Source organism: Mus pahari, chromosome 18 (genome assembly GCF_900095145.1).
Source record: "Mus pahari chromosome 18, PAHARI_EIJ_v1.1, whole genome shotgun sequence".
In the NCBI taxonomy this organism is placed as follows: Eukaryota; Metazoa; Chordata; class Mammalia; order Rodentia; family Muridae; genus Mus; species Mus pahari.
In genome coordinates, this window is record NC_034607.1 from 40,645,937 (window position 1) to 40,672,431 (window position 26,495).

Consider the following 26,495-nt stretch of genomic DNA (forward strand, 5'->3'; position numbering starts at 1 on the left):
TGTGTGTGTGTGTGTGTGTGTGTGTGTGTGTGTGTGTGTGTGTGTGTGTTTTCTGAGTCAGGGTTTCTCTGTGTGGCCTTGACTTCCTCGGAACTCACTCTGTAGACCAGGCTGGCTTTGAACTTAGAGCTCTGCCTGACTCTGCCTCCTGAGTGCTGGGGTTAAAGACGTGCCCCTCCCCCCCCCACACACACACCAAGCTAGCTTCTGAAGTCTATGTGGTAGATTGTATAGAATATCATCTCAGTAGTAATTACTGAAAAGAATATATAAAAGCCAGTGAACTGGCTTTGAACTAGGTGATATATGATGAACAACTACAGGTTTATCCAGGTGGTGGCTCATGCCTACAGTCCCAGAACATGACAAGCTGAGGCAGGAGGATTGTAGTTTCAAGCCACTTTGTACTACACAGTAGCACAGGCCAGCCATGACTGCTTACTGAGACCCTGCCTCCAACAAAACAAATGAAAGGTGTCTCTTTTAGGCAGTTTTTCAACTTTGTCATTATAAATTGCTGATGGTTTTCAGAACCTTTAATTTCTTGGAATCTCATTAACCAGCAAAGGATTTAGCTATTAACTGATGGAGATGTGAGTGTGTCCCCAGAGCTGTGTTGACACAGAGGACACAGATGATGTTCTGTAGGCCTTTGGACATGAGCCACACAGCAGACAGCGGGGAGAGCTTTCTGAGGTGCTCACTCGTGTCCCAGCAGTCCCACAGCTATTAGGAAGACAAACTCTCTATATCAGTCAGAAGTTAAGAGTGATAGGTCTTGCCGGGCGTGGTGGCACACGCCTTTAATCCCAGCACTCGGGAGGCAGAGTTCTAGGCCAGCCTGGTCTACAAAGGGAGTTCCAAGATAGCCAGGGCTATACAGAGAAACCGTGTCTTNAAAAAAAAAAAAAAAAAAAAAAAAAGAGTGATAGGTCTTTACTGATCTCCCCATAGTCACTGAAGCAAATACTTTATTATCCTCATTTTACACTAAGGCGTTTGAAGGTTCTCCTGGTCCCAGGCTGAGCTGGAACTTGAAGGTAGATGTCGTGGTATCACCGCCTCCCCTTTAGTGCCGTGCCAGTGTTCTATAGAGAGCTTGCCGATCTCTTTACATCGTTGTTACAGAACGAGTGTCAGTAGCCTGGGATGAATGCCTTTTGAGTTTGGAGGATATTTGTCAAGGGACAGTCCCTGTTGGTATCTTTGGGTGTCCCTAGATGCATTCCTGGTTTTCTGAGAGCTGAAAGAATAATTGACATGATCTGGATCCCATTCTTTATATATACAAAAAAATATATACAGAATAGAAAACTTTTAAAGCTTTTTTAAGAATATTTATTTATGCCGGGTAGTGGTGGCGCATGCCTTTGATCCCAGCACTTGGGAGGCAAAGGCAGGTGGATTTCTAAGTTCGAGGCCAGCCTGGTCTACAAAGGACAGCCAGGGCTACACAGAGAAACCCTGTCTTGAAAACAAAAACAAAAACAAAAAAAGAATATAGATTTGCAAGGAGAGCTGTACTACATGGCATAAATGTCAGAGGACAACTTGAGTCAGTCCTTTTCTTCCATCACTTAGAGGCATCTTGCATCCCTGAAACTCAACATTAAAAGCGCTTTAATGTGTCAATTACTCACTCCTTCCAGTCAGCTGTGCATCAAAGGCAAAACTGCTTCAGACCTAGTTCTTGTCATGAAAAAGCTCGAGATTTGAGGAGAAGGATTGCCCTTTGCCATGTTACATGGTGTTACTTATTTTTAAAATGAAAGAATTTGTTTCTAGTGATGGTTTTATTCTTCTATATAGATAATTTAAGTATTTTTTCCTTAAAGCTGCTAGTACGAGCTGGCTTCAGGAGCACGTGGCAGACCTTAGTCGCAGGTAAGATGCGCTGGAGTTTCCTGACTTGTGTAACTTAACAAGAGTTCCTGAGAAGTGCCTCTACCATGGAGGCTGAGATTTGCAGCTGGAGTCACTGCATGAGCTGCTCAGGTCAGTTCTCGGTCTCTCTTGGCTTTTTAATTGATGCCAGAGGAATTCTGCACAGTGGCGGAGCTTTGTCCCCGAGTAGTACAGTGCCCCTTACCTGCGATATGCTCTCACGGGTGTCAAGGGGATACTAATGAACTGTTTGGTCTTCTGCAGCTTGTGCGGCCTTATCCCAGGACTCAGCAGTATCCTCTTGCCCCGCATGAATCCGTTTGTTCTGATGGATCTTGCTGGGGCCTTTGCTCTGTGTATAACATACATGCTGATTGAGATTAAGTGAGTATATTGTATTGCTGTCAGATGTGTTTTGATCCCTGGGACCTGACTTTAAGGGCATTGACAATATGATTTGGGGGGGCAGGGAGGGGAAGGTCAGGCTTCTATCATGTTGTGCTTATGACTACATAACCAGGTCAGGTCTTAGCCTCAACTGTTTCCACCTGAAAATTAGGGGAATTAGGCCTCAGCATTTCTCACCGCAACTTAGAGTGAAGATGAGAAAATGATTTCTAAGTCCTGCTGCTGGCTGGACAAGTGAGGCGGAAGGCAGTGGAAACTGCTTTTGCTGGGAGAGGGGAGGGTAGGGGAGCCAGAAGCAACTTAAAAAGAAAACTAAAGCCTTTAAAAAAGTATATAAATATATATATAAAAACAGCTGCTTTTAGACCAACATTTTACAACTGAATTCTTTGATTAACTTATCCTTTAAACAGTGATGTGTAGTATAATGGCTTCTTTGTTATTATTATTCTTTTTTACCTAAGAAGCCACAGGCAGTTATGTTCCTGTGGTAATACCGGGACACAGTACAGATGTGGGTCACCACATCCAGCCTGTGACATGAGTGTAGTGATCCAACTCAGGCCATCAGGCTTGAGAGGCAAGAGTTCAGACTCACTGAGTCATCTCCCTGGTCCTGACACTTTTTCGATGACTTCTTATTTTAACCATTTTACAGCATACAGTTTGGTGACATTAAGTACGTTCGCGGTTCATTCGTGTTGTGTATCTCTGTTTCCTTCCTCTTTGAGGTTAAATCCCACATTTTATTTACCCACTCACCTGCCAGAGAACATCTGGATTGATTCCACCTTTTGACTGCTGACTAATGTCACTGTGAGCTGAAGTATACGGGTACCCACTGAGTCCCTGCTTCTGTATCTTGGCGGTAGATTGGCTGTAGCATGTGGGTTTGCAGGGGCCCAGGTGCTTTCCTCAGTGCCTGCTTTATGTTCCTCTGTGCTCAGTCTTCCCCAAAGCAAAGTCAGACCTGATTCAGTCTGAGGATACTCAGGCTTTTCTTAGCATGCCCTGGATAAAGTCATCGTCTTCATCACTGTCACCAAAATAGTCTCCTGGTCTGTTCCCCTTCTCATCCATCTCTGGTTCTTTCCACATTACTGCTTCTGTCACTGTTATCTTTCCGTATCAACAGTAGGGTTTCCTAGTCTCAAATCCACTGGTAAAACATTGAAGCTGTTTAGCTTGGGGTCCCTCTGCAGACCTTAGCAGCATCACCCGTCTGGACCCCGGGGTCCGCTTGTACATCATGGATTTCAGCTCCTTACCCCTGCTGCTCCACTGTCTGCAGTATCCTCCATCCACCAGTCACTCAGCTCGAAGCTCCGCTCTTTTTTTTTTTAATTTTATGTGTAAGAATGTTTTGTCTCCATGCATGTCTGTTCACACTTTCCTAGTGCCCTTGAAAGCCAGAACAGGGCATTGGATGTCCTGGGCGTGCAAATGCAGACAGTTGTGAGCCACCGTGTGGGTGCCAGGGTTGGAACCTGGGTCTTCTGGAAAAGCTGCAGTGGCTTTCAGCTGCTGAGCCATCTCTCCAGCTCTGACTTTTCTGAATTACCTCCACCATGGTAGCTTCATTACGTACTGTGTTTGTCAGTATTGTCCTCGAGGGACTTGAACTTGATCATTGCTATTACTTTATTAGGTTTTCACAAGGAGGTCTCCGGTAGCCCAGGGTGACCTGGAACTTGTCACTTAGCCAAGATTGACCTTTCCCCCAGGATCTTCCCCACTTTCACTTCCCAAATGCTGGGGTACTGCTGGGTGGCATGCCCCGTGGGCAGAGTGCCTCCCCGTGGTTTCCTTGTGTGGCAGACACTGTGTCTTGTTCATGTTCCTATTCCAAACATAATGGGAAGCAAAACGTGTTCAGACTCAGTTGTAGCAGTTAGCATTGTGGTCTGGCTCCTGAGGAGAGCTTCAGAATTGATGTGATGTAGCCCTTCAGCTATAATGTCACCATATCCCATATTCCTGGGACACTTTGAAAGTTTTCATGTGTTGGTTTTGCTTTTTTGAGACAAGGTTTCTCGGTGTAGCCCTGGCTGACCTTGAACTCAGAGGTCTGCCTGCCTCTGCCTGCTGACTGCTGGGGTTAAAAGTGTGTACTGCCAAGTAAGAAAAGAAAAAAAAAAAAAAAGTGTGTACTGCCACCGCCCTGGGCTACTTCTGAAGTTTTTAATGCAAGAATTACTGAGTGCAAAATGGCTAGAAACACAGAAAGTCCTTTGTCTCCCGTCAGGTTATCAGTTGAAGTCTTCGTGTCAGGTGCATTTAAAGGAAAAGTCGAGCAAGGCTCATCTGTCTTATCGCCTTTCCTCACACTGATACGATTATTATTTTTCCACTAAAGCTTGACAGGGAAGAGTTCTGAAAGCTGACTCTTTGGAGCGCCACTGTTCCCCTGCCCCTCCCCTTCCACCTCCCCCACCAGGTCTCCTGACAGTAGCAGCTGCTGTTGTTTTCTAGAATTGTTTTTGATAATTAATTGTTGGCAGATGGTTAAGTTGTAAATTGACATTGAAGATTGTGAACTGTTTTCCTTGCAGTAACTACTTTGCCGTGGACACCGCGTCAGCCATTGCCATCGCCCTGATGACATTTGGCACCATGTACCCTATGAGTGTGTATAGCGGGAAAGTGCTCCTCCAGGTGAGGCTCTTGTGATCACTGTGTACGCTTGTTCTAATGGGAGCCGGCTTTCCGTCCCAGCATGCTGTGTCTTCCAGCAGGTAGATAAAGCGAGCCCTGAGCAGTGAAGTCAGACAGTATTCTCTGAACTCACTTAGCAGAAATGAGTTGGAATTTTATTGCCATGTGATAATTTAGGCTCATACACTTATATGTTCCTGTTACATGTAATCATAAATGTATATTTGTTTATTCTAGTCACGTTTTAAGTGGAAATAATGCTATTTAATTTTTTTGGATCTTTAATTTCTTTGGGTAAGTATGCTCTGGGTTTTATGCGTAGTCTGCTTACTATTGCTTTTTTCCCTATCATTGGATCATCGTAGTGACAATTTGGGTACTAAAGTAATATAAGCAGGTTTTCCAGAACTAGGTGCGTGTATATCCTGTTCTTAGTAATAAAGACAACATAATCTTTTTTTTTTTTTTTTTTTGGTTTTTTCAAGACAGGGTTTCTCTGGGTAGCCCTAGCTGTCCTAGAACTCACTCTGTAGATCAGGCTGGCCTCGAACTCAGAAATCCGCCTGCCTCTGCCTCCCAAGTACCACCACGCCCAGCCTGACAATATAATCCTTATGTAGTACTATACCCTAAATGAAATGCTACTTTTCTATTTCTTATATACTTTTTGTTGGTTTGTTGGTTAGTTCTTTTTTACTTCATTTTATTTATTTTTTATTTCTCTTTCTTTATTCATCTATTTATGGTTTTTCTTTTTGAGACAGTGTTTCACTGTGTAGTCCAGGCTGGCCTCTTCTCTCCCACAACCCACAACAGTGTTAGCATTAAAGCTGTAAGCCCCCGTGCCCAGCCTGCTATTTTATTATATGTGTGCGTGTGTGTGCTTGAGTGTCTGTATGTGTGCCTTGTGCAGCGAGAGTTCTCGGGTGTCAGGAGAGAACTCCGCTATCCTGGAACTGGAATTATAGGCAGTTGTGAGTCTCTTTGTGGACGCTGGGAACCATACTCTGCTCCTCTACAGAGGCAGTAAGCACTCTTTTGTTGTTGTTGTTGCTTTTGATTTTTTTTTGAAGCATGCTTTCATCATTGCCTTTGCTGCCCTGGAATTCACTGTGTAGACCTGGCTGACGTAGAAGTCACAGAATTCCTCCTAAGGGTGTGTCTCCCCACTGTTGTAAGCACATGCTCACCCGCAGCCGCATGCTGGTTGGCTCCTTAGGTCTTTTTGGATTCTAGAGAAAGCAGCTTGTTTGCAAGTGTATGATGTATTCCTCCCTGGAAGCCCCTCCCACTCTCTGCAGTTTTCTCCTTAATGTGTTTTTGCTCCTGACAGAAACCATCTAGGAAAGCTAAAGGCATACATGTGAGGTTTCTGGAGATGACCCACCGTTTTGCATAACCTGCCTTGGATGAGCATTATGAATGCAAGGTCCCAAGAGACTTCCTCTCAGGGTGGCTTCTTGCTGCTTCTGTGCCTTTCCTGTCACTGTCACATAGCCTACTGAGTCCTGGGCATCAGTCAGCCCACCCTATTGGGCAAATTTCATGCAGATCAACATGAATATGAACTTTCATGAATTAATGCTATTTAGATGAATTAATGACTTTATGGAATTCCTGATTTGATTCAAAGAATTTTAAGAAAAAAAATTTAAGGAGATGGTTTTAGTTGTTTTGCCAGAATTAATGACTTTATGGAATTTCTGATTTGATTCAAAGAATTTTAAGAAAAAAAAATTTAGGGAGATGGTTTTAGTTGTTTTGCCAGAAAGATGTAATAAAGTTAAAATCAAGAAGAGAATGTGGCCGGGCGTGGTGGCGCACGCCTTTAATCCCAGCATTCGGGAGGCAGAGGCAGGCGGATTTCTGAGTTCGAGACCAGCCTGGTCTACAAAGTGAGTTCCAGGACAGCCAGGACTACACAGAGAAACCCTGTCTCGAAAAACCAAAAAAAAAAAAAAAGAAGAGAATGTGTCCCCTCCTCATAGAATAGTAAGCAAAGGTTGCATATTAAGGAATATGATGACCCTTCATAATTACACAAAGAAGAGAAAATGTCTTGGGATAAATTTGTAATCATGAGAAAATATTCATTCTAGGTCAGGTCCAAGGATGAGGCCACAGGTGTGCACTATGATAAAGCCAGGCCATGTGACACTGATTCTTTGGACTTAAAATGAGCTTATAGAATGAAACACTGCTTTGAACTTACTATCAACATCCTCCTATAACTCCTCTTTTGTGTAACATTTTATCTATGAGGTAATTGTCTAAAGAGCTTTTGTCTAAGAAGGTATAAAAGGGCCAGAACAAATAAGGTGATGGTTTGGGGTGCTCTGCCCCAACCACACAAATGTATATATGTATATGTCTCTTTGTCTGTGTGTATGTACATACATACACATGTAGGTATATGTGTATGTATGTAAGTATGCACGAACACTTGTGGAATTAATGAAACATGTAGTTCGGCCTGGCCAAAGTGTGTGTGTGTGTGTGTGTGTGTGTGTGTGTGTGTGTGTGTGTGTGTGTGTGTCTGTGCGTATTGTCTGTGTAAATTATTTTCTTTCTTTTCTCTTGGTTTATAAAGAGTAAACCAGTTCCAAGCCTCTCCTGACCAGAGAGAGGTCCTTGAGCCAGAAAGAAAAGAGCCCTAGCAATTAAACCTTTATTTATTTTCCTTCTTCATCCCCTGTTGCCGATAGCAGGAGTTTATTACCAGAAACCAGCAGCATTCTGCCACAGAATAGTCAGAAACCAGCACTTATTAGCACAAAATAGTAAGAGCGAGTTGCAAGGCCAGAGACCCACCTCCTGCCGTTCATTCTAAAAGCCAGGGCAGGCTCCTGGCATGCTCAAAAACAAAAACAAAATGTGTGTGGGCCGTTAGTGACGTGATTAGGCCAGTGAGACCTCTCTTCTGTCAAAAGCCAAGGCTGGTTTCACATCCATTTGTGGGTGATAGGGGGAGCATCAGAATCGTTATTGCAAAGTTCGTTTCTCTCCAGGCCATTCATGTTTTATTTTATTTTATTTTTTTAGACAACACCACCTCATGTTATCGGTCAATTGGACAAACTGATTAGAGAGGTAAGTTGAAATAGTAAATATATTATCTTTCAAAATTATGTGAGAGAAACAAAAGGGTGGGTATGTATAATATATTCAACTGTAGAATTTTCTTCTAGGAGGGGTGTGTGTTATACTAATAGTAGAAACTATACCATAAGGACAAAACTAGAAAAATTTAAGAAACTGCTCAGCTTAAAAGACAAATTGACTTGAAGTAAATGTAGAAGATAATGGTCAGAAGACATCATATTAACTGAATAAATAATCTTTCTCATTCTTTGACAACAGACAGAAGCCCCAGTCTACATGCTAATCTCCCCAGATTCTCAGTCTGTAGGTTATTTTCTCTGTTAGAAAGTCCACCCGCTAATGAGGAAAGATCATTGGTTTGGGTATTGACACTGTTCTTGGATGTCAGTATTCGAAAGGCTGCTTTTTCTAACACAGCTGTCTGTGTATCTCAAGCTGAGTCCTGGCCCCGAGCACGTCTTTGTCGTGACTGTCATCATGGCCCTGGAGTCATCCAGTGGCCTTACATTCAAACAGAGGCCCGTTACAGGAGAATCCAGGGAAAGAAACAACCAATTCACACGCACGCTCTCCCATGCACACCTTAAAAAAGAAACCTGGTACCACAAATGATTGTCATAAATATGTCTACCTTGTTCACAAACAAAACCATAAAACGTAAAGTGCTGAGCTTCTGCCCCTGACCCAGGACGGGGCAGCCTGGGCCAGGACTGAATAAACAGGAGTCATCTGAGACGTCCGATAGCCAGCGCCTGCCCTTGTCGGGGCTTAGCCGTGTCGTCTCTAGGCTGACAGCAAGCCGTAAGTGACTGGACTACACTGCTCTATCTAATGCAGGAAACTGACCAGCTGCTCTGTTTAATCAGGTGTCTACCCTGGATGGGGTGTTAGAAGTCCGGAATGAACACTTTTGGACCCTTGGATTTGGCTCATTGGTATGTCTTCTGCAAGTTAGTTTAGTGTGATCTAAACGTGCTTTTTAAAACTTAAATAACATTTGTTAAATTTTTCATGGTTGGAGGGGCGGGGCTGGAGAGTTGGTTCAGTGTGTAAGAGCACTTGCTCTTGCGTAGGACTCGGCACCTATGTGGTAGCTCACAACCGTCTCTTCAGCCCCGTCCCAGGGGAACCTCAACAGGCAGTGGACACACAGTGCACAGGCATACGTGCCGGCAAAGCACTCATATACACAATAGTAAGATAAAGCCAAAAAGGGTGTTTTAAATGTTGGGTCTAGAGAGAAGGTTCAGTGGCCAAGAACACTGGCTGCCCTTCCAGTGGACCTGGACTCCATTCCCAGCATCCACATGGTGGCTCACCTCTCTGCTTGGCCTCCCAGGCACTGGCCCACACATACTGCACAGACTTACATGCAAGCAAAACACTCATACACACAAAATTAAAATAAATCTTTACATTTTTTTTCATGGATGCTTCGATTTTCCTTTATGTTTAATGGCATCTATTTTTTTCTTCTTTTTTTTATTTAACCTCAAAATCCACTGGGTATTTTGGAGTTGTTGGAAGTATGGAAATCGAATCTAGGACCTCTTGCCTCATTAAACAGTCGCGTCCTACACATTTTTGTTTAACTTCTGAGACAGCATCCTGTTCTGCAGACTGGGCTGTCCTTGAGCCCACTCTTGCAGCCAGACCAGCCTTGCACTACAAGCCCCCTGAATACTGCGACTGTAGATGTACTCCATCACCTTGGCTTGCATGTCCTTTTTGGTCTTGTTTGTTTCTGTGCTTGTTTGTAAGACAGATCACTCTATGTAGCTGTGGCTGTCCTGGAACTCTGTGCAGACCAGGCTGGCCTCAAATCCACAGATCCTCCTGCCTCTGCTCCTGAACGCTGGGATTAAAGGCCTGGGCTGTTACTTGTTTTTATGCCTTTCTGAACTGTGAACTGAAGAGTGGTGGTACATATGAACTAAGTGCTTACATACTTAGGGCAGACGTATAAACACATGAGGTTCTACTGGTCCTATGTACCTACCCCCCCCCACACACACACACACCCTTTGTCTCTGCTGTGCTGTTTGGATTCTCTTCCCAGTTCTTAATGTGGGCCTTTGTCCTAGAAAGGAGCTGGGGCTGGTTAGTTTCTCGAGCTGACAAGGCTCGGGCTACTGCAGAGCTGCAGATCGCATTGCACTCCCGGTGTGCGCTCCTATCATGAAGTGTGCCAGAGCCCTTTGGCCACCTGTCTCAGATTGCCTGTCTCAGATTTCCATGCAGGAGTTATCACTTAACTGCTCTGGGGTTTTTAGGTCAGTCATTGTCTCCAAGTCTTCCTTGTGTTTCCTCTTGTACGGCTCTGATATCTTACAGGTCTTATAGCTCATGCCTGCAATGTCATAGGTGCCATAGCACTGAGATTTCTAACACCTGTTCATGGGGTTCAGTATTCCTGTCATAGTGTCTCAGTGTCTGTGGAAACATTTGGGCATTTCAAAAACTGCTGCTGTCATTTGTATGTATGTATGTATGTGTATTATATATGATTATGTGTGTTTATATATATGTATGATTGTATGTATATATATGTATGTATGTGTGTATATTTATATATGTATATGTATGTATGCATGTTTATATGTGTATGTATGTGTGTGTATGTTTGTATATGTATGCATGTTTGTATATATGTATGTGTTGTGGTACTGGGGATTACACTCAAGGCATGCTGTGTGATAGATAAGTACTCTACCACCAAGACACACCCCTCGACTCCGCAGTATATATTTTAACAATTTTAGAATTTTAGGTAAATATCCTCATACTTCTCCGTCAGTCTGCTGCATCTTACGTTGTTTTCCAGTTTACCTGTTTACATAGGCTGTAATGAGCAGCTTTGTGAAATAATTTTCATAAATGCCCATGATTATTAAGATTCCCAACACACAAGAGGCAGAGAGATGTGGAACTCTATGAGTTCAAAGCCACCCTGGTCTTCATAGCAAGTTCCAGGCCAAACCAAGGCTACAGAGCAAAGCCTTGTCTCAAAACTAAGTGAACAATTGGTTTTTAAGTGAGTTTTGTGAAGTGCAGAATAATCAAGTGTTTATGGCTTTTGATGCAAATTATCAAACTGCCTTGCAGAATGGCTATACCAACTAACAGTCACTGGAGTGCACTTTCATGTGTATGTGCACATTGTGTGTGTGTGTGTGTGTGTGTGTGTAGGTGTGTGTAGGTGTGTAGAGGCCTGAGTTGATGTCGGGTATCTTTCTTATCCCTTGCTAAGTAACATATTGAGATGGGGTCTCTCAGTTGAACCCAGGCTGGTCTCAAATTCACTGAGATCCTCCTGCCTCTCTGCCTGCCTCTGCCTCTGCCTCTGTGCCTGCCTCTGCGCCTGCCTCTGTGCCTCTCTGCCTGCCTCTGCCTCTGCCTCTCAATTCTGGGAGTAAAGGCATGTACAGCCACACACTGCCTATTTTTCTGCATTTTGAAATTCCATTTAGTTATGAGCTCTGGGTCGGACACAGTTGTCTTCTCAAATCTTCAACAGCTGTAATGAAATCCTAGCTTTCTGTACTTCCATGTTCTGCCGTCCCAGGACTGGTATCTCAGATGTGCATGACTGCCTGGTTTATGCAGTGCAGGGGATCAAACCCATGGTCTTGCATGCATGTCTCACATGCATTCAACTGATCTGCATCTCTAGTCCATCTTTTCAAAGGTCACAAATCATTTCATTAACGTTTTACATTGGTAAGCACCAGTGAATAGCAAGATGCTAAGTTTTATATTATCTTAAAACACCAAGTACCAATCAAATTATAAATAAAACGAAGTTTTAGTATTATAATCCTAAGAAGTCTTAATCAGGTGGAGGTGGCACACATTTTTAATACCAAGCACTTGGGAGGCAGACAGATCTCTGTGAATGTGATGCCAACCTGGTCTACAAAGCAAGTTCTAGGACAGCCAGGGCTACACAGAGAAACTCTTTGTCTCAAGTAAATAAATAATGCTAATAATTCTAAGCAGTCTTTTGTGGTTTTCCTATTGTAGGCTGGGTCAGTGCATGTACGAATTCGACGAGATGCAAATGAACAAATGGTCCTTGCTCATGTGACCAACAGGCTGTGCACGCTAGTGTCCACTCTGACTGTTCAGATCTTCAAGGATGACTGGATTAGGCCTGCCTTATCCTCTGGGCCTGTTGCACCCAATGTCCTAAACTTCTCAGAGCATCACGTAATTCCAATGCCTCTGTTAAAGAACGTGGATGAGAGGACCCCTGTCACATCAACCCCAGCCAAGCCCAGCAGCCCACCTCCGGAGTTTGTATTTAATACGCCTGGGAAAAACGTGAGCCCAGTTATTCTTCTGAACACACAGACAAGGCCATATGGTTTGGGTCTTAATCGCGGACACACACCATACAGCAGCGTGTTAAGCCAAGGACTTGCATTTCCAGGAGCTGGAACAGGCCAGGGGTTGAGGCCCACCTTCCCACATATACCAGGTAGGTATGGAATCAACAGGACAGGGCAGCCAAGACCCTGAGGGACCCTTGCTCACCGTGACGGGGAATATCGACTTCTTGCCTTCCAGTGTATCTAATAATCCAACTTGCATTGACTGTTCAACCACTGACATGTCAGAGTATTCCAGGCTGGTTCATAGTTCATAAAACCTATAAACTATATTTTTGTAAAACGTTCTTGTGGCAGTGAGATCTTTGGAAATGTCATGGGCGTTAGGTCGGCCTCCTTCAAGAAGTCTGGATATGAGCTGCTTTGTAGCAGCCTATGATGTGATGGTCTGGCCTCAGCAGGAAAGCCATGTGGTGGGTGGATCTGCATCTTACCAAAAATTCACAATTCCTTCCGTAGGATTTATAAACATACTTCATGCATGGTGCCCAACTTAGTAAATGAAAACTTAAGTGTCCATTTGAAAAGTAAATTCTCTTTTATAGCTTTTTAATGCTTAATTGCTACATTTTTTGAGGCCCTCCCGAATCATTTGTTAAATAAAAGGTAACCATTTCTATTGGAAGTTGTGAGGCATATTCTACTACATAGCACAATTTAATTATCTGGTCTTTTTTTTTTTTTAAAGTTTATTTTTTTATGTTTTTAAAGATTGATTTATTATTATTTATTATATCTAAGTACACTGTAGCTGTCTTCAGACACACCAGAAGAGGGCATCAGATCTCATNTTATTATATCTAAGTACACTGTAGCTGTCTTCAGACACACCAGAAGAGGGCATCAGATCTCATTACAGATGGTTGTGAGCCACCATGTGGTTGCTGGAATTTGAACTCAGGACCTTCTGAAGAGCAGTCGGTGCTCTTAACCATTGAGCCATCTCTCCAGCCCCTATCTGGTCTTTTGAAACAGGGTTTTGCTGCATATACCAGGCTCCTTCGATCCTGTAATCCTCCTGCCTCAGACTCCCAAAAACCACCATAGAAGTATGTCCTAAAATTTTAAGTAACAGGTTTTGAATAAAGAGTGTTTTTTTGTTTTGTTTTGTTTTGTTTTTTCCCATTTACAATTTTAGTACATTTGTATACTACAGTCAAACACTGAGACTAGAGGGCAACTGTTTACGAATGTGGTCCATGGTTCCCAGTGTTTTATTTTAGTTACAAACACCAGAACCTTGGTAAATGGAATGAGGTTTAAAACTCCATGCTCTGGGTTATATTAGGTCAGCTGGCCAGTGGCCTACAACAGCCATGTTCTTGGTGCTGAATAAGTAAGGCAGCCAGCAGGCGAGCCTGTAGCGTCCTGGACAGAGCAGAGTGTCCCTTCTCAGGAGGGTTCCAAGGGAAAGAACAAATAGCAACAGAGATGAAGTCATCTCTTCAGAGGCCCACAGTGTCCTGCAGAGACCAACTGGGGAAGATAAGGTGGCCAGCCATCTCCCGACTGGGCATTCTCTACACAGATGAGCATCCTGTGCCTGAGCATGCAGCTCCAGTCTCATCTGGTCCCTTTCCTATAACTAGGGAACCACAGCAACCTCTTAGCTATGGCTCCCCTTCTAGCTGCTCTCCAGGACTCCTCTTAACTCTTGGGCTGCTGCTGTTCTCCGATCTCCCTTTTATGTTAGAAGGGCCGCCCATCATCCCCAGAAAGAGGGCCTTGGAGGATGCTTTGAGAGAAACACACTTGGGTGTGCACTGGGAGTAGGGGCAACCCTGCTTCCTCAGCAGCTTCTGAGAGACCTTAAACACCATATGGCTGTAGAGTGATGGAGTGTACATTACATAAACACAATCACAGAATTTTATTTGGTGTTCATTTTATTTAATAAACTAGTTTTAGTTCTTTTTCATTTTATGAGCAGAACATATCAAATATATTTTATTGTAGAACTGGAAATTTAGTCAAGATGCTTTTAACAGGCTCCATGACTGAGCTAGGCAAAACGCTCGCAATCCTGGTGTACTTGTATGTCAACAGTTTGGTAATCATGGGCACAGAAGTCATTTATATCTTCTCTGAGATCTCTCATTCGTACAGTTAGGGAGGAGAAGGGAGGAGTTGATTTGCAAATTATTAGCTGAAATTTTATAATTAAACCTGTATAATATATGTTCAATTGCTAAGTAGATTCTATACCCAGAAATTTTTTTAACATGACCACTACATACCCACAGTTTTTTTTTTTCTAACATGGCCACAACATGAAGACCAAGTACACAGCAGCGCCCTGAGGAGCCCTGAGAAGAGAAGGCAAGCTGCAGGCTAACTCCATTTGAGGTGTTTTACCCCTGGCTCTCCACTCTCTTTGGAATTTTACATCCTTAGACAACAGAGATTTTTTGTTGTTGTTGTTAGACTTTATGTGAGGGGTGGTTATTTTGGAAGGTGATAGACAAAAAGATTAGAGCAGGATATCCCTCATACTTCGGTGGGGTACCAAAGAATATAAGATACAGTTTTTCTTTTCGTCCTCAGTTTCTGAGGTCAAAGGTGGAATCACAGTGATCACATGAACTCCTGGGAGACATCCTGAGTTTCCAGCCTCTGATGAAGCAGCTTTTAAACTGCCAATTTTTCCTTGACCACAGATGCCCATTTGGGGCTGGTCAACAGCTCAGCAGACGAAGACTTAATATCACAAAGCCCCGTGACTTGAGTTAAACAAACTCCCACAAGTTGCCCTTTGACTCGCCACAGGTACACCATGGCACACACACTGCATGCACACAAATTAATGGTTTGTTATGTTTTTTTTTTAAGAACGCCTCTTTCAAATCTGAGAATGCTTTTCTTGTGAGAACATATTCTATACATTTCATAGTGTTTTAATTAAACAAGCTGAATTAAATAGTATATATGAAGTCTGTTCTCTAGACAATTTTATTTCTTGGTAATTTAGTTGTCACATACTTAACAAGTACTTGTTAAGTCTATAGGCCAGGTACTGTACTAAGGACGGATGAACAGGGTATCTCAAGGATTTTTGATCCAATATTCTTGGGGTCAACTAACACAAACACAGCTGAAGGGCACAGAGATTGTCCTGTGTCTGGAGAGAGGAGACCAGACTCATTTCTCAAGTCTCTTCTTCTTCTTTTTCTTCTTTGACTTCCTTCTTCAAGATTTTTTTAAAAGTATTTTTAAATTTTATTTAATGTATATGAGTGTTTTGCTTGCATGGTACCCATAGAGATCAGAAAATGTTGGATCTCCTGGAACTGGAGTTACAGATGGTTGTGAGCCACCTTGTAGGTGGTGCGAATCAAACCCAGGTCCTCTGGAAGAGCAGCCACTGCTCTTGACCTCTGAGCCAGCTCTGTGGCCCCGCTTCTGTGTGGTTTTTAACGATTCACTGGAAGTGAGGGAGTCCTGGAGTATTTGGTGGCATGGATGCATTAAGCGGTCACTAGTTTAAAGGTGCCTTTAATAGCGCGAATATCATAGTCATCAAACTCCCAGCCCGTGAGCCTTACCTCTTGCAGAAGAGTTAACTTAGATAACACTTGACTAAGTTTCCTCACCAGTGCCGCGTCTGGTAAGAACTCTTCAGTGCTAAAGTCAAAAAAGACTAACTGCTTCAGACTCTCAAACGCATTCATGAAGTAAAGCCATCCATCACTGCTCACACGGTGCCCCGCTAAATCCAGCTGCTGCAAGTCTCTCAGAGGATTCATCTCCAGAAACTCACCTTGGTAAAGAAAGAAACAGGTCAGTCAGAAGACATCCTCATCTAAAATAAAATGAGTTCTGTGCGTGCACACGTGAGTCATGTTCCCATTTTAAAATGACCCTGGTTAGACCAGTGTTGCGCCCTGGAGAGAGAGTTCCAACAGGCGTTCTGTGATTGCCCGTAATATTCACAAAGACTGTTTCCTAATATCTAAGAACATCAATGATACAAGAGTACAGTAGGCAAAGGTAAATGATGTATTTTACCTTACTCCTGATTCCTCTGGGAAATGGAATGTTGCTTAAACATTGAGAAATGAGAGATGCGATTAGATATTAAGGAGCTGTTTTTGTTCGGTTTCAGACCCTGGGAGGGGACTGAGGTACATAGCTTACGTACCAAAGCAGACCTGGCCTCTGGGTCTCCCAGCATCCCTCAGTCCTACCTGGCATAGCCTACCCCCAACCTTGAACTTGCCAGCCCAGGGGCTGGGCTGCCCTTTCCCCTATATAATCCAGACATTGTGGCCTCTAATCCCCCACCCCTCTTCTTTCTCTATGCTCCTGTGCCTCTTTCGCCCTCCCCCACCCCCCCACTCCCACCCTTCCCCCATGGCGACTTTCCTGGTCTTGGTCCTTGGGGCCAGTGAATTCACCCACCCTGGAGCCTACCTTTAATATAACCTAATCCGGCTTAAATAGGCTCATTTCACTAGTGGCAGAGAAATAACCTATCAGTTTTCAAAACTGGGACGAAACAATACTAGGCCCTTCCATGTTTGCAGAAATAAAGCTACTTAACAGTTTTATCTTCGGGTATAGGCGATCCCTAGCTATAAACTTAAGTAAACAAAAGTCATTCAGTGTCTAGAGGGTTTTGTTTGTTTAATGCCTTCCCGGAGGCTTCAGGGATTTGTAGAAGGAAGCACCCATGTTTGAAAGTGACGTCTAATTGGGTGGCAGACAAAATAATGAGTCAGAGAAAGATTTGACAGGAAAGGATCTTCCCAACTCTTACAAGAAGCGAGAAGAAAGGGAAGCTACTTAAGAGAGAAGTGCAAAAAAGAAAAAAAAAAAAAGACAGTTTTACTGGGAGAGTTTTACAGACACACAGGTAAGGATAGAATGAGCCAGAGAATGAGAAGAAGCCAGAAGATTAGATCAGATCGCTAGAGTTAGTTTGAGGTCAAGCAAAGTCATTCAGGAGAGGCAGAAAGAGAGAAGCCAGATTGAATCAGTCAAGTTGGAGAGGAGTTTATGCCAAAACAGTTGAGTTGAACCAGTCAGCCAGAGAACAGAAAAAAAAAAAAAAAAATCTAGGAAGGGTGAGCTTATTCAGCAGTAAATCTCAGAGGCTGAAAACATTCTAGGCCTAGATAAGACTGTATAGTGGCAGCCGGGCGTGGTGGTGCACGGCCTTTAATCCCAGCACTCAGAAGGCAGAGACAGGTGGATTTCTGAGTTCGAGGCCAGCCTGATCTACAAAGTGAGCTCCAGGACAGCCAGGGCTGTACAAAGAAACCCTGTCTCAAAAAATCAAAAAAAAAAAAAAAAGAAAAAAAAGAAAAAAGACTGTATAGTGGCTAGAAGCTTCCAGAACTAAGCCTAGGTTAGCAGACAAAGGCAATGAGCCTCTAAGAAGATACTTGTTTCAGGAGAATAATTACATTTAAACCCTATCTCAAAACAAACAAAAAACCCCAACTCATCAGGGCCATGACAAAGGTCAGGAAACAAATAAGAAAAGCTATTGCTAGCCATCTGTAATTAGTCATGCAAAATAAGAATGATCCATCTTGTCTAACCAGCCGTGTGGACTGAGGCTTATACAGGTATGCACTGAGTGAGTGTACTCTTTGCCACTTTCAGGAAGCCTGTTAACTGGTTTCCCTTTTAGCAACCACACCCATTTCCACTACCTTCCCCAGGGATGCAGCAACATCAGGATACATAGTCAGTAGCTGCTGAGATGCAACACATCCCTAGTTGCAGAGACAGGGTTTAAATGTAACTTTTATTCTCCTGAACACATCCTTACCTTCTCCAGGAGTCACATGCCCTTCCCCTACGCATGTGCTACCTCCCTTATAAAAGGCCAGCCCCTCCTGCTTAGCCCTGTATAGCCTCTGTATACCCCCTCCCCAATAAACCTCCCATGTGACATCTGTCATATGGTGTGACTTTGTTACATCTGTCACATAACGTGCCCCTTGAGGTCTGGGAATTGGCAGATAGCATTGTGTGGCCTGTGTGTTTGCTAATCGCACATATGTGACACAGCCGCACCCCGGGCTTGCTCCAGAGTCTTCATCACCTTTTTGAGTTTAGTTTAGAAAGGCCCTTGATAACAGATGCCTGAAGCAGAGGGACTTTAGCTGGCTGTAATTGGGAGAAGTGGAGGAAGTGGGCGTTCCCAGCGAACACCTCCATTTCTCTATCTGTGCTATTTGCTGCTGAGACCATCCTTGGGCCTCTTTCCTAGGCTTTAACCCTTAGTTAGAAGACAAACTGCTAATCTAGAGTCATGACCACTCATATCCCACATTCCCTTGCTGCTAAACGTATCCAAATTTCTGCCAAGGAAATAGAAGCAGAAGTGGGGCATGTGACTTCCATGTCACTTTGAAAAGAGTTAGCCCACAGCTTGCTTTCCTTTTCTTTATTTTCTTTTGTCTCTTCCCACTTGGCTGAAACGCCCACATGACAGTCACCTTGCTGTGACGATGAAGTTGAAACTAAGGAATGAAGGGGTAAAAATAACATCTGTCTGGGAAGGCTGCAGAGTACAGCTGCCCTCTCTGCTTGGACTGCACATCCGGGGACTAGAACATGGGAAGGAAGCTCTAGCTCCTGTCGGCGCTCACCTCCTGGTCCTCACCTCCCTTTCTCATAAGTCCTCCAACCTTAACAACTCACCCTCCTATTTTGCCACCTCTGTTGTGATACCCTGCACATCAGGAATGCGAAATGCTTTGTTTTCAAGTGGTTTTCACTACCCAGTAGTAATTTAGAAAAGTCAAAGTCCACTGCGATGAGAACAGAGCTGTTTCTGTGGCTATCCGTTTCAGTTCAAGGTTCAGTTCAGTTCTTAGCTGAGGAAGAGTTTCCTGGGTCACAGGAACCCTAACCCTGATCCAACAGGAACAGAATCTGTGTATCCAGAACTTGGCCATCTGGGGGCTGTGGAGAGTACAACTGATCGAATCTCACGAGCTTTGGGTGAAACTTGTCTAATACTGCCCTTCAGTTTACCTGAGCCTCAGTCAGGTCACCTAGTGTTAATTCTCAGTGTGACCAAGTCTAGCTTCACTTGGCAATGTTGTATGTGGGGGGGGGGGGAACGACTGGGGAGAGGTTGGCTATCTTGATTGCGTTAACTGAGGTGGTGGGGCCTGCCCACTGTTGGTGACATCATTCCCTGACTGGAGCCAGGAAGCTGAACAGCCTGCATATACTTATTGTTCTCTGTCCCCCCACGGTAGATGAAGCATGACTGACTAGCTTCCTCAGGCTCCTGCCTGTGGTTTCCCCACTGTGGTAACTGGCACCCTGAAGTAGGCCCTACGTAATAAACTGTAACACCATTCATGTAATCAGCAAACGTTTGATTATCTGCTGTGGACCACACACTCTGCAATGGTCCCGGCCACTTTGGGTTTGTGTGAAGACACTCTAATAATTAGGTAGGGTACTATGGAAGGTGGACCAGGGGACTGGGGAGGAAACAGGAGACACTCCGACTCCACCTTGTTCTCAGGATGCTAGTATTTGGTCTTACATGCTCCAGAAGGAAGACTGGAGGCTTCTCAGGAGAAACTCAATGGCTTCCAAGAGGAGGAGTCACCTGGCATACCTGGTTCCCACCCCAAATAGTGAAGCTAATCAATCAAAAGTCATCTCTGGCTGGTGGTGCACGCCTTTAATCTCAGCACTCGGGAGGCAGAGGCAGGCGGATTTCTGAGTTCGAGGCCAGCCTGGTCTACAAAGTGAGTTCCAGGACAGCCAGCGCTATACAGAGAAACCCTGTCTTGGAAAACCAAAAAAAAAAAAAAAAAAAAGAAAAGAAAGAAAAAAGGTCATCTCTGGGTCTGGGTTAAGTGTACACACTGCTCTTACAGAGGACTGGATTTGGTCCACCCACGTGACGGCCCAGATCATCTACAAACACAATACCAGAGGATTCAATACTCTCTTTTGGTTTGTTTTTTAAAAAATGTGCATTGGTGTTTTGCCTGCATGTATGTCTGTGCTAAGGTGTTGGATCCCCAGGAGTTAGAGTTACAGACAGTTGCGAACTGCCATGTGGGTGGTGGGAGTTGAACCTGGGTCCTCTGCTCTTAGCCAGTGAGGCATCTCTCCAGAGACCCTACCCCCCCCGCCCACCCCTTTTCTGATTTTATGGACACCAGATATATGGTAGATCACAGACATATATGCAGGTAACACTCATATGCATAAATTTTTTTTTAAAGTTTAAAGTCACTTCCTCCCTTAAACAAAGAGCTTTCTACCAGTTTGCTCCTCATTCTAAAATAGGAAAAGAACAGCTACCTCAGAGCAGACTCCAAGAGAGGAGACCAAGTCACCCACAGAAAAAAAGACAACCAAAGAAAAGGACTCTTTCCTGCCGCTGGAACAGAATAGCACAGCTGGCTAACTCACAAACAATGGAAATGTGTTGAAGCATGTCAGGGTTGAGGAACTAACATCTGGCCAGGGCCTTTTGGGTGACTGTCCCTGGGCAGGACAGGGGTGAAAAAAGCAAGCAAGATCTCAGGTTGGCTCAAGCCTTCTGCAGTTTGCATTAATTATCCATGAGAGTGGGCCGATGATCTAAACTCCTCTGAGCTCCTACTGTTAGGTCTCAAAGCAGGACAAGTGGCTAACTGAGGTGCCTAATATCCAAGCAGACCTGACCACCAGGCTCTCCAGCACCCCTCCACATGGCTGCCCTTCCCCTAGCTGCCCTTCCCTGTATACCTGTATAATCCAGCCAGCCATTTGGCTACTCTGGTCTGTTTATTTATTATTTTTTTTTTAAGCTTCCTGGCCTCTTGGTCTCCTGGTTCTCCCTAGTTCCCTCCCCCTCTCTCCTCCTATGGCCGCTTGGGGTCCTGTTTACTCTGGACTCTCCCAGATGTCTCTACTTCTGGCTCTGCTCTCCCTTTTATCTACAGTAAGGCTCCTCCAGCGTACCTAGGGGCAGTCATGGCCTCCTTTCTTAATTTCTTTTTTCTGTCTGCCTACTTCCCAGCACTGCTGCATTAGAACGTGTTCTATGCATGTGGTGTCACGTTCAAATATAACATATGGCAACATAGGAAGCAAGGAGGAGGACAAAAATCTGCAAAAATAATCATCCTTCACAGTGATTGGCATTCAGTAGAAATAGATCCTAATAACTAACAGAGAAGGCCTGCGAGACCGACGGCTCAGAGAAAAGGCGGAGATCCGGCTGCCTCAGCCTCCTGAGGACTGAGATTGAAGGCCCAACTAAGCCTTCTTAAAGTCAGCCCGGGTCCCCTCGGCTCCCTTTGGGGGTACCTACCTAAACTTTTAATCTCTTCATCTCCGAGTCTCCAGTTTTTCAATCCAAGTTTGGCAAGCCTGGGGGCCCTCTCCAATTGCTTCAGCAGCTTGGACAGGCTGGTGTGCACATCCTGGCACCACGGCAGCATCAATGTAGTGAGCTGTTCCAGAGCGCCAAGCCTGCCGACTTAAACAGAAACCAGTTCAGGGCTGATGTCATCTCAGTCCAGCAGAATGCGAAGAAGAGTGGTCTTTAAGTTTGGTGACCCTGCAGTTTACTTAACCTTTAATGTGAATCTACTTTTTGTTTTTGTTTTTGTTTTTTTTGAGACAGGGTTTCTCTGTATAGCCCTGGCTGTCCTGGAACTCACTTCGTAGACCAAGCTGGCCTTTGACTCAGAAATCCGCCTGCCTCTGCCTCCCGAGTGCTGGGATTAAAGGCGAGAATCTACTTTTTTATGTTATTTTATTTTTATAAAGATATTCAAATACAGAAACACTGTAACATAATGAAACTGTTACTAATAATCCAACCTTCAACAAATCCTGGGCTAAATGACTTAACCCTGACCAGTCAGTCACCTGTATTTTTCTCAAGTGAATCCCTGTCATTCTGTCATAACCACATGCCATTATAGCACTTTAAAAATCTTATCACTCTAGTGAAATTGAAAGAGGAAATAAGCCAGGCATGGTGGTGTGCACATTCAATCTCAGCAGGAGCCAAGGGGATCTGAGTTCCAGGACAGCCAAGGCTACACAGAGAAACCTTGTCTCAAGGAAACAGAATGGCAAGGATCACCTGGGGAGGAATGGCTACTTAGTTATCAGGTAAAACAGCTGCTTGCAGTAAACTGTTTTTTTTTTTTTTAACTTTTTTAAAAAAAGATTTATTTATTTATTATATGTGAGTTATGTGAGTACACTGTAGCTGTCTTCAGACACTCCAGAAGAGGGCTTCAGATCTCATTAATGATGGTTGTGAGCCACCATGTGGTTGCTGGGATTTGAACTCAGGACCTTCAGAAGAGCAGTCAGTGCTCTTAACCACTGAGCCATCTTCCCAGCCCTAAACTGGTTTATTTAAAAAAAAAAAAAAAAAAGGCTGGCGAGTACTTAAGATATAATAATGAATAAATCTTTTTTTAAAAAATATCCTAACCCCCACCCCCACTCTTCTCTTTTCTTTGAGACCAATCTCTGACTGGCCTGGAACTCACTATGGGGACTAACAGAGATCTGCCTGCCTATTCACTTGCAAGGGTCAAAGGAGCACACCATCATTCCTGGCTTGGATTTCTTTCTTTTTTTTTTTTTTAACAAAGTTTATTTATTTATTTATTATATGTAAGTACACTGTAGATGTCTTCAGACACTCCAGAAGAGGGCATCAGATCTTGTTACACATGGTTGTGAGCCACCATGTGGTTGCTGGGATTCGAACTCTGGACTTTCAGAAGAGCAGTCGGGTGCTCTTACCCGCTGAGACATCTCACCAGCCCCTGGCTTGGATTTTTTTTTTTTTTTTTTTTTTTTTTTGTGGGTGCTGAGAACCAAAATCTGGTCCTCTGACATAGCATCATGTGCTCTTAACCACTGAGTCATCTTTCTAGCTCCCAAACTAATTAAATCTTTAAAAAAAAAAAAAAAAAAAAAAAAGACACTGGACTGTGTTTCTTAAAGGCAGTTTAAGATAGGGCCGAACATTTTTCCCAAGAAAGATGAATCTGTAAGGTACACCTGGGACAGAGGTTTGCTAGCCTCCCAGTACACATAGCAAAAAGCTCATTGTGCTGGGCGGTGGTGGTGCACATCTTTATCAAAAACTTAAAAAATTTAAAACTGGAAAAAGTCGGTGGTGACACACACCTTTAATCCCAGCACTTGGGAGGCAGAGGCAGGCAGATTTCTGAGTTGGAGGCCAGCCTGGTCTACAGAGTGAGTTCCAGGACAGCCAGGGCTACACAGAGAAACCCTGTCTCAAGAAAGAAAGAGAGAGAGAGAGAGAGAGAGAGAGAGAGAGAGAGAGAGAGAGAGAGAAGGAAAGAAAGCAAGCTCATTGCGTGGGCAAAGCCGTGCTTCTTACTCAGTTCCTGCAGAGCTTCATTTCCGTCCTTTTCCAAATAATTTTCTGATAGATCAAGAATGCTCATCTTGATCAAATTGTGAAGATTCTGTCCTGAAAGAAAAAACAAACCAAAAGATTTTCAGGTAACCATACAGACGTTTTTTAGCCTCTTTAGAATTTTGTGTTCTTGTCTTTGCTGATGGCAACACACACTGTCATTTGACTTGATAAACTGATTATTTCTCAAAAGAAGTGGGATGATGCCGGGCGGTGGTGGCACATGCCTTTAATCCCAGCATTTGGAAGGCAGAGGCAGGCGGATTTCTGAGTTCAAGGCCAGCCTGGTCTACAGAGTGAGTTCCAGGACAGCCAGAGCTACACAGAGAAACCCTGTCTCGAAAAACCAAAAAAAAAAAAAAAAAGTGGGATGGGTGGAACCCTCAATTTCCATGGCAACGATTATTATGTCCAAAGCACATAGAGCCTGAAGCTGCATGGGATATAGTGATATAGTGTTTGTAATAGCAGACACTCCATTGTCATTTATTCTTTATTGACTTTGGCTTGTTTGTTTTAGACAGGTCTTATTGTGTAGTCCCAGTTGGCTTTGAACTCTCAAACTCATGGATGTCCCCCTGCTCTGCCACCTTAGTCCTGGCACTGAGTTGTGCATCGTCACACCTGGACTTTTTGACACAGCTGTTTGAAAAGAGACCAATTCCCATGACAGGCAGTAGTGGTGCATGCCTTAAATACCAGTATCTGACCTCCAGGAACTGAAGTCACAAATGATCATGAGCTACAGGAATGGAACCCAAGTCCTTTGGAAGAACAGTCAGTAGTCTTAAATGCTGAGCCATCTCTCCAGCTCCCAAAGTCTAAATTTTAAGACATATTTGAACTTAACAGTTTATCCAAAAATATGCAAATTTTTCTCTATAATCGGTATGCATAACATTTGGGAACTCAAAAGACTGAACTGTTACATTATTGTGCGCCAACTCCATCTTCATAGAGCAAAGGGAAGAACTGAAGCCTGGTAGCATTGAGGCAATCTTCCCTGTTCCCCATATATTATTTACCCATATATTATTTACCCATATATTATTTACCCATATATTATTTACCCATNCCATATATTATTTACCCATATATTATTTACCCATATATTATTTACCCATCTACCCAAGAGATGCTTAGACAGCATCACTGTGACAAGAACAATGGAATTTTTTTTAATGTCTTACTTTTTGCTTTCTCTTAAGGTTATAATATCTTTAACTATTACATAATACTTTTTTATTGCCACTAATAATTTAATTCTGATTCAGACAACGCTCATTTAAAAATGTGATAGGTTAATCCCAACACTTGAGAGGCAGAGGCAGGTGGATGGATCTGTGAGTTCAAGGCCAGCCTGGTCTACATAGTGAGTTCCAGGACGGCCAGATATGCATAGAGAAATCCTATCTCAGGGTAAAAAAAAAGAGTGGGGGTGGGGCTAGGTCAGCTAATACATGTATCGCATTATCTTCTTCAGTTTCTCTTAAAATTAAGTTTACATGTAAGGCATTGTATACATCAGTATAAAAATGTCAAGTATCCCCTTGTGCATTCAGAGACCGGTTACAATGGTTACCTAGAACTTTCACAGAGTTTGCAGTCAGACAGCAGGCCACCAACTTCATCTCTTGGAGATCACAGGGTTCTTCCGAGAGAGCCTTGACTATGTACGCCATTCCCTCCCCAATGTCAGACAAGTGAGTCAAATGGAGTAAACGCATCTTCTTCAGGTTTCGCAGGCCTTCCGCTACAAGGAGATGGATGGCGAGGGAAAACAAGAGCAGATGAGTTCGTCTGGTTAAATACAGATTGGTGGAGCTCAAGGGAGACAACACAGAAACTCTTTCAGGCTCTTTTTTTTTTTTCATTTAAAAAAAAATATTGAGGGCTGGTGAGATGGCTCAACGGGTAAGAGCACCCAACTGCTCTTCCAAAGGTGCAGAGTTCAAATCCCAGCAACCACATGGTGGCTCACAACCATCCTTAACAAGATCTGGCGCCCTCTTCTGGAGTGTCTGAAGACAGCTACAGTGTACTTACATACAATAAATAAATAAATCTTATAAAAAACATATTGATACATTTCTTTGTATTCTGGGGCAGAAGTGCCTTGCTACTCAGCCCAGGCTGGCGTTAAACTCCCCGAGCATCCGACCAGAGCTGCCCTGTGTCTAGATCCCAGACATCATCTCTCCATAGACTGCTGTTACAAAGACCAAATGAGCTCATTGTTTTCTAACACCTCAGGCTTTTTGCTTCCCACAAGAGGCTGAGTTCAGAGGGACAGCAGGTGCTGTAGTGATGTGGAGGGCTCGTCACCTGCACAGCCTCGGAGACTCTGCTTTGAATCTCGTGATACAAGTTCAGTGACCACCACACCCAGGGTGGTGTGTCCAGCCAGTATCAGTGTCCCCTCCTACCAGCAGTACAATGGAAGGCAACAGAGTGCTCTTCTTTCTTAGCCCTGGGGTTGATGTGGAGTTTAGGATTGAGTAGGTGGAGTTTAAATCGTCAATATACATCCTGAGTCAGTGGGACACATGTAAGAAATACAAAGTGAGGGCTGGTGAGATGGCTCAGCGGGTAAGAGCACCGACTGCTCTTCCAAAGGTCCTGAGTTCAAATCCCAGCAACCACATGGTGGCTCACAGCCATCC

The 26,495-nt window shown here is 43.8% G+C and overlaps 2 protein-coding genes across 2 annotated transcripts in view; one reads left to right on the top strand and one right to left on the bottom strand.

The window, feature by feature from the left end:
- Nucleotides 1–12,723, top strand: part of Slc30a6 (solute carrier family 30 member 6) — a 30,204-nt gene extending 17,481 nt beyond the window's left edge. Inside the window, exons 9-14 of the mRNA XM_021218048.1 lie at nucleotides 1,836–1,884; nucleotides 2,149–2,268; nucleotides 4,845–4,947; nucleotides 7,990–8,037; nucleotides 8,916–8,984; nucleotides 12,073–12,723. Of these exons, the coding sequence (XP_021073707.1) occupies nucleotides 1,836–1,884; nucleotides 2,149–2,268; nucleotides 4,845–4,947; nucleotides 7,990–8,037; nucleotides 8,916–8,984; nucleotides 12,073–12,570 (887 nt within the window). The 3' untranslated portion in view covers nucleotides 12,571–12,723. The remainder of the gene's footprint in view (nucleotides 1–1,835; nucleotides 1,885–2,148; nucleotides 2,269–4,844; nucleotides 4,948–7,989; nucleotides 8,038–8,915; nucleotides 8,985–12,072) is intronic.
- Nucleotides 12,724–15,358: 2,635 nt separating this feature from the next.
- Nlrc4 (NLR family CARD domain containing 4) overlaps nucleotides 15,359–26,495 on the bottom strand; it is a 27,689-nt gene continuing 16,552 nt past the window's right edge. The window contains exons 6-9 of the mRNA XM_021218372.1: nucleotides 25,415–25,585; nucleotides 23,794–23,886; nucleotides 21,727–21,894; nucleotides 15,359–16,197 (exon numbers count right to left, since the gene is read on the bottom strand). Of these exons, the coding sequence (XP_021074031.1) occupies nucleotides 15,905–16,197; nucleotides 21,727–21,894; nucleotides 23,794–23,886; nucleotides 25,415–25,585 (725 nt within the window). The 3' untranslated portion in view covers nucleotides 15,359–15,904. The remainder of the gene's footprint in view (nucleotides 16,198–21,726; nucleotides 21,895–23,793; nucleotides 23,887–25,414; nucleotides 25,586–26,495) is intronic.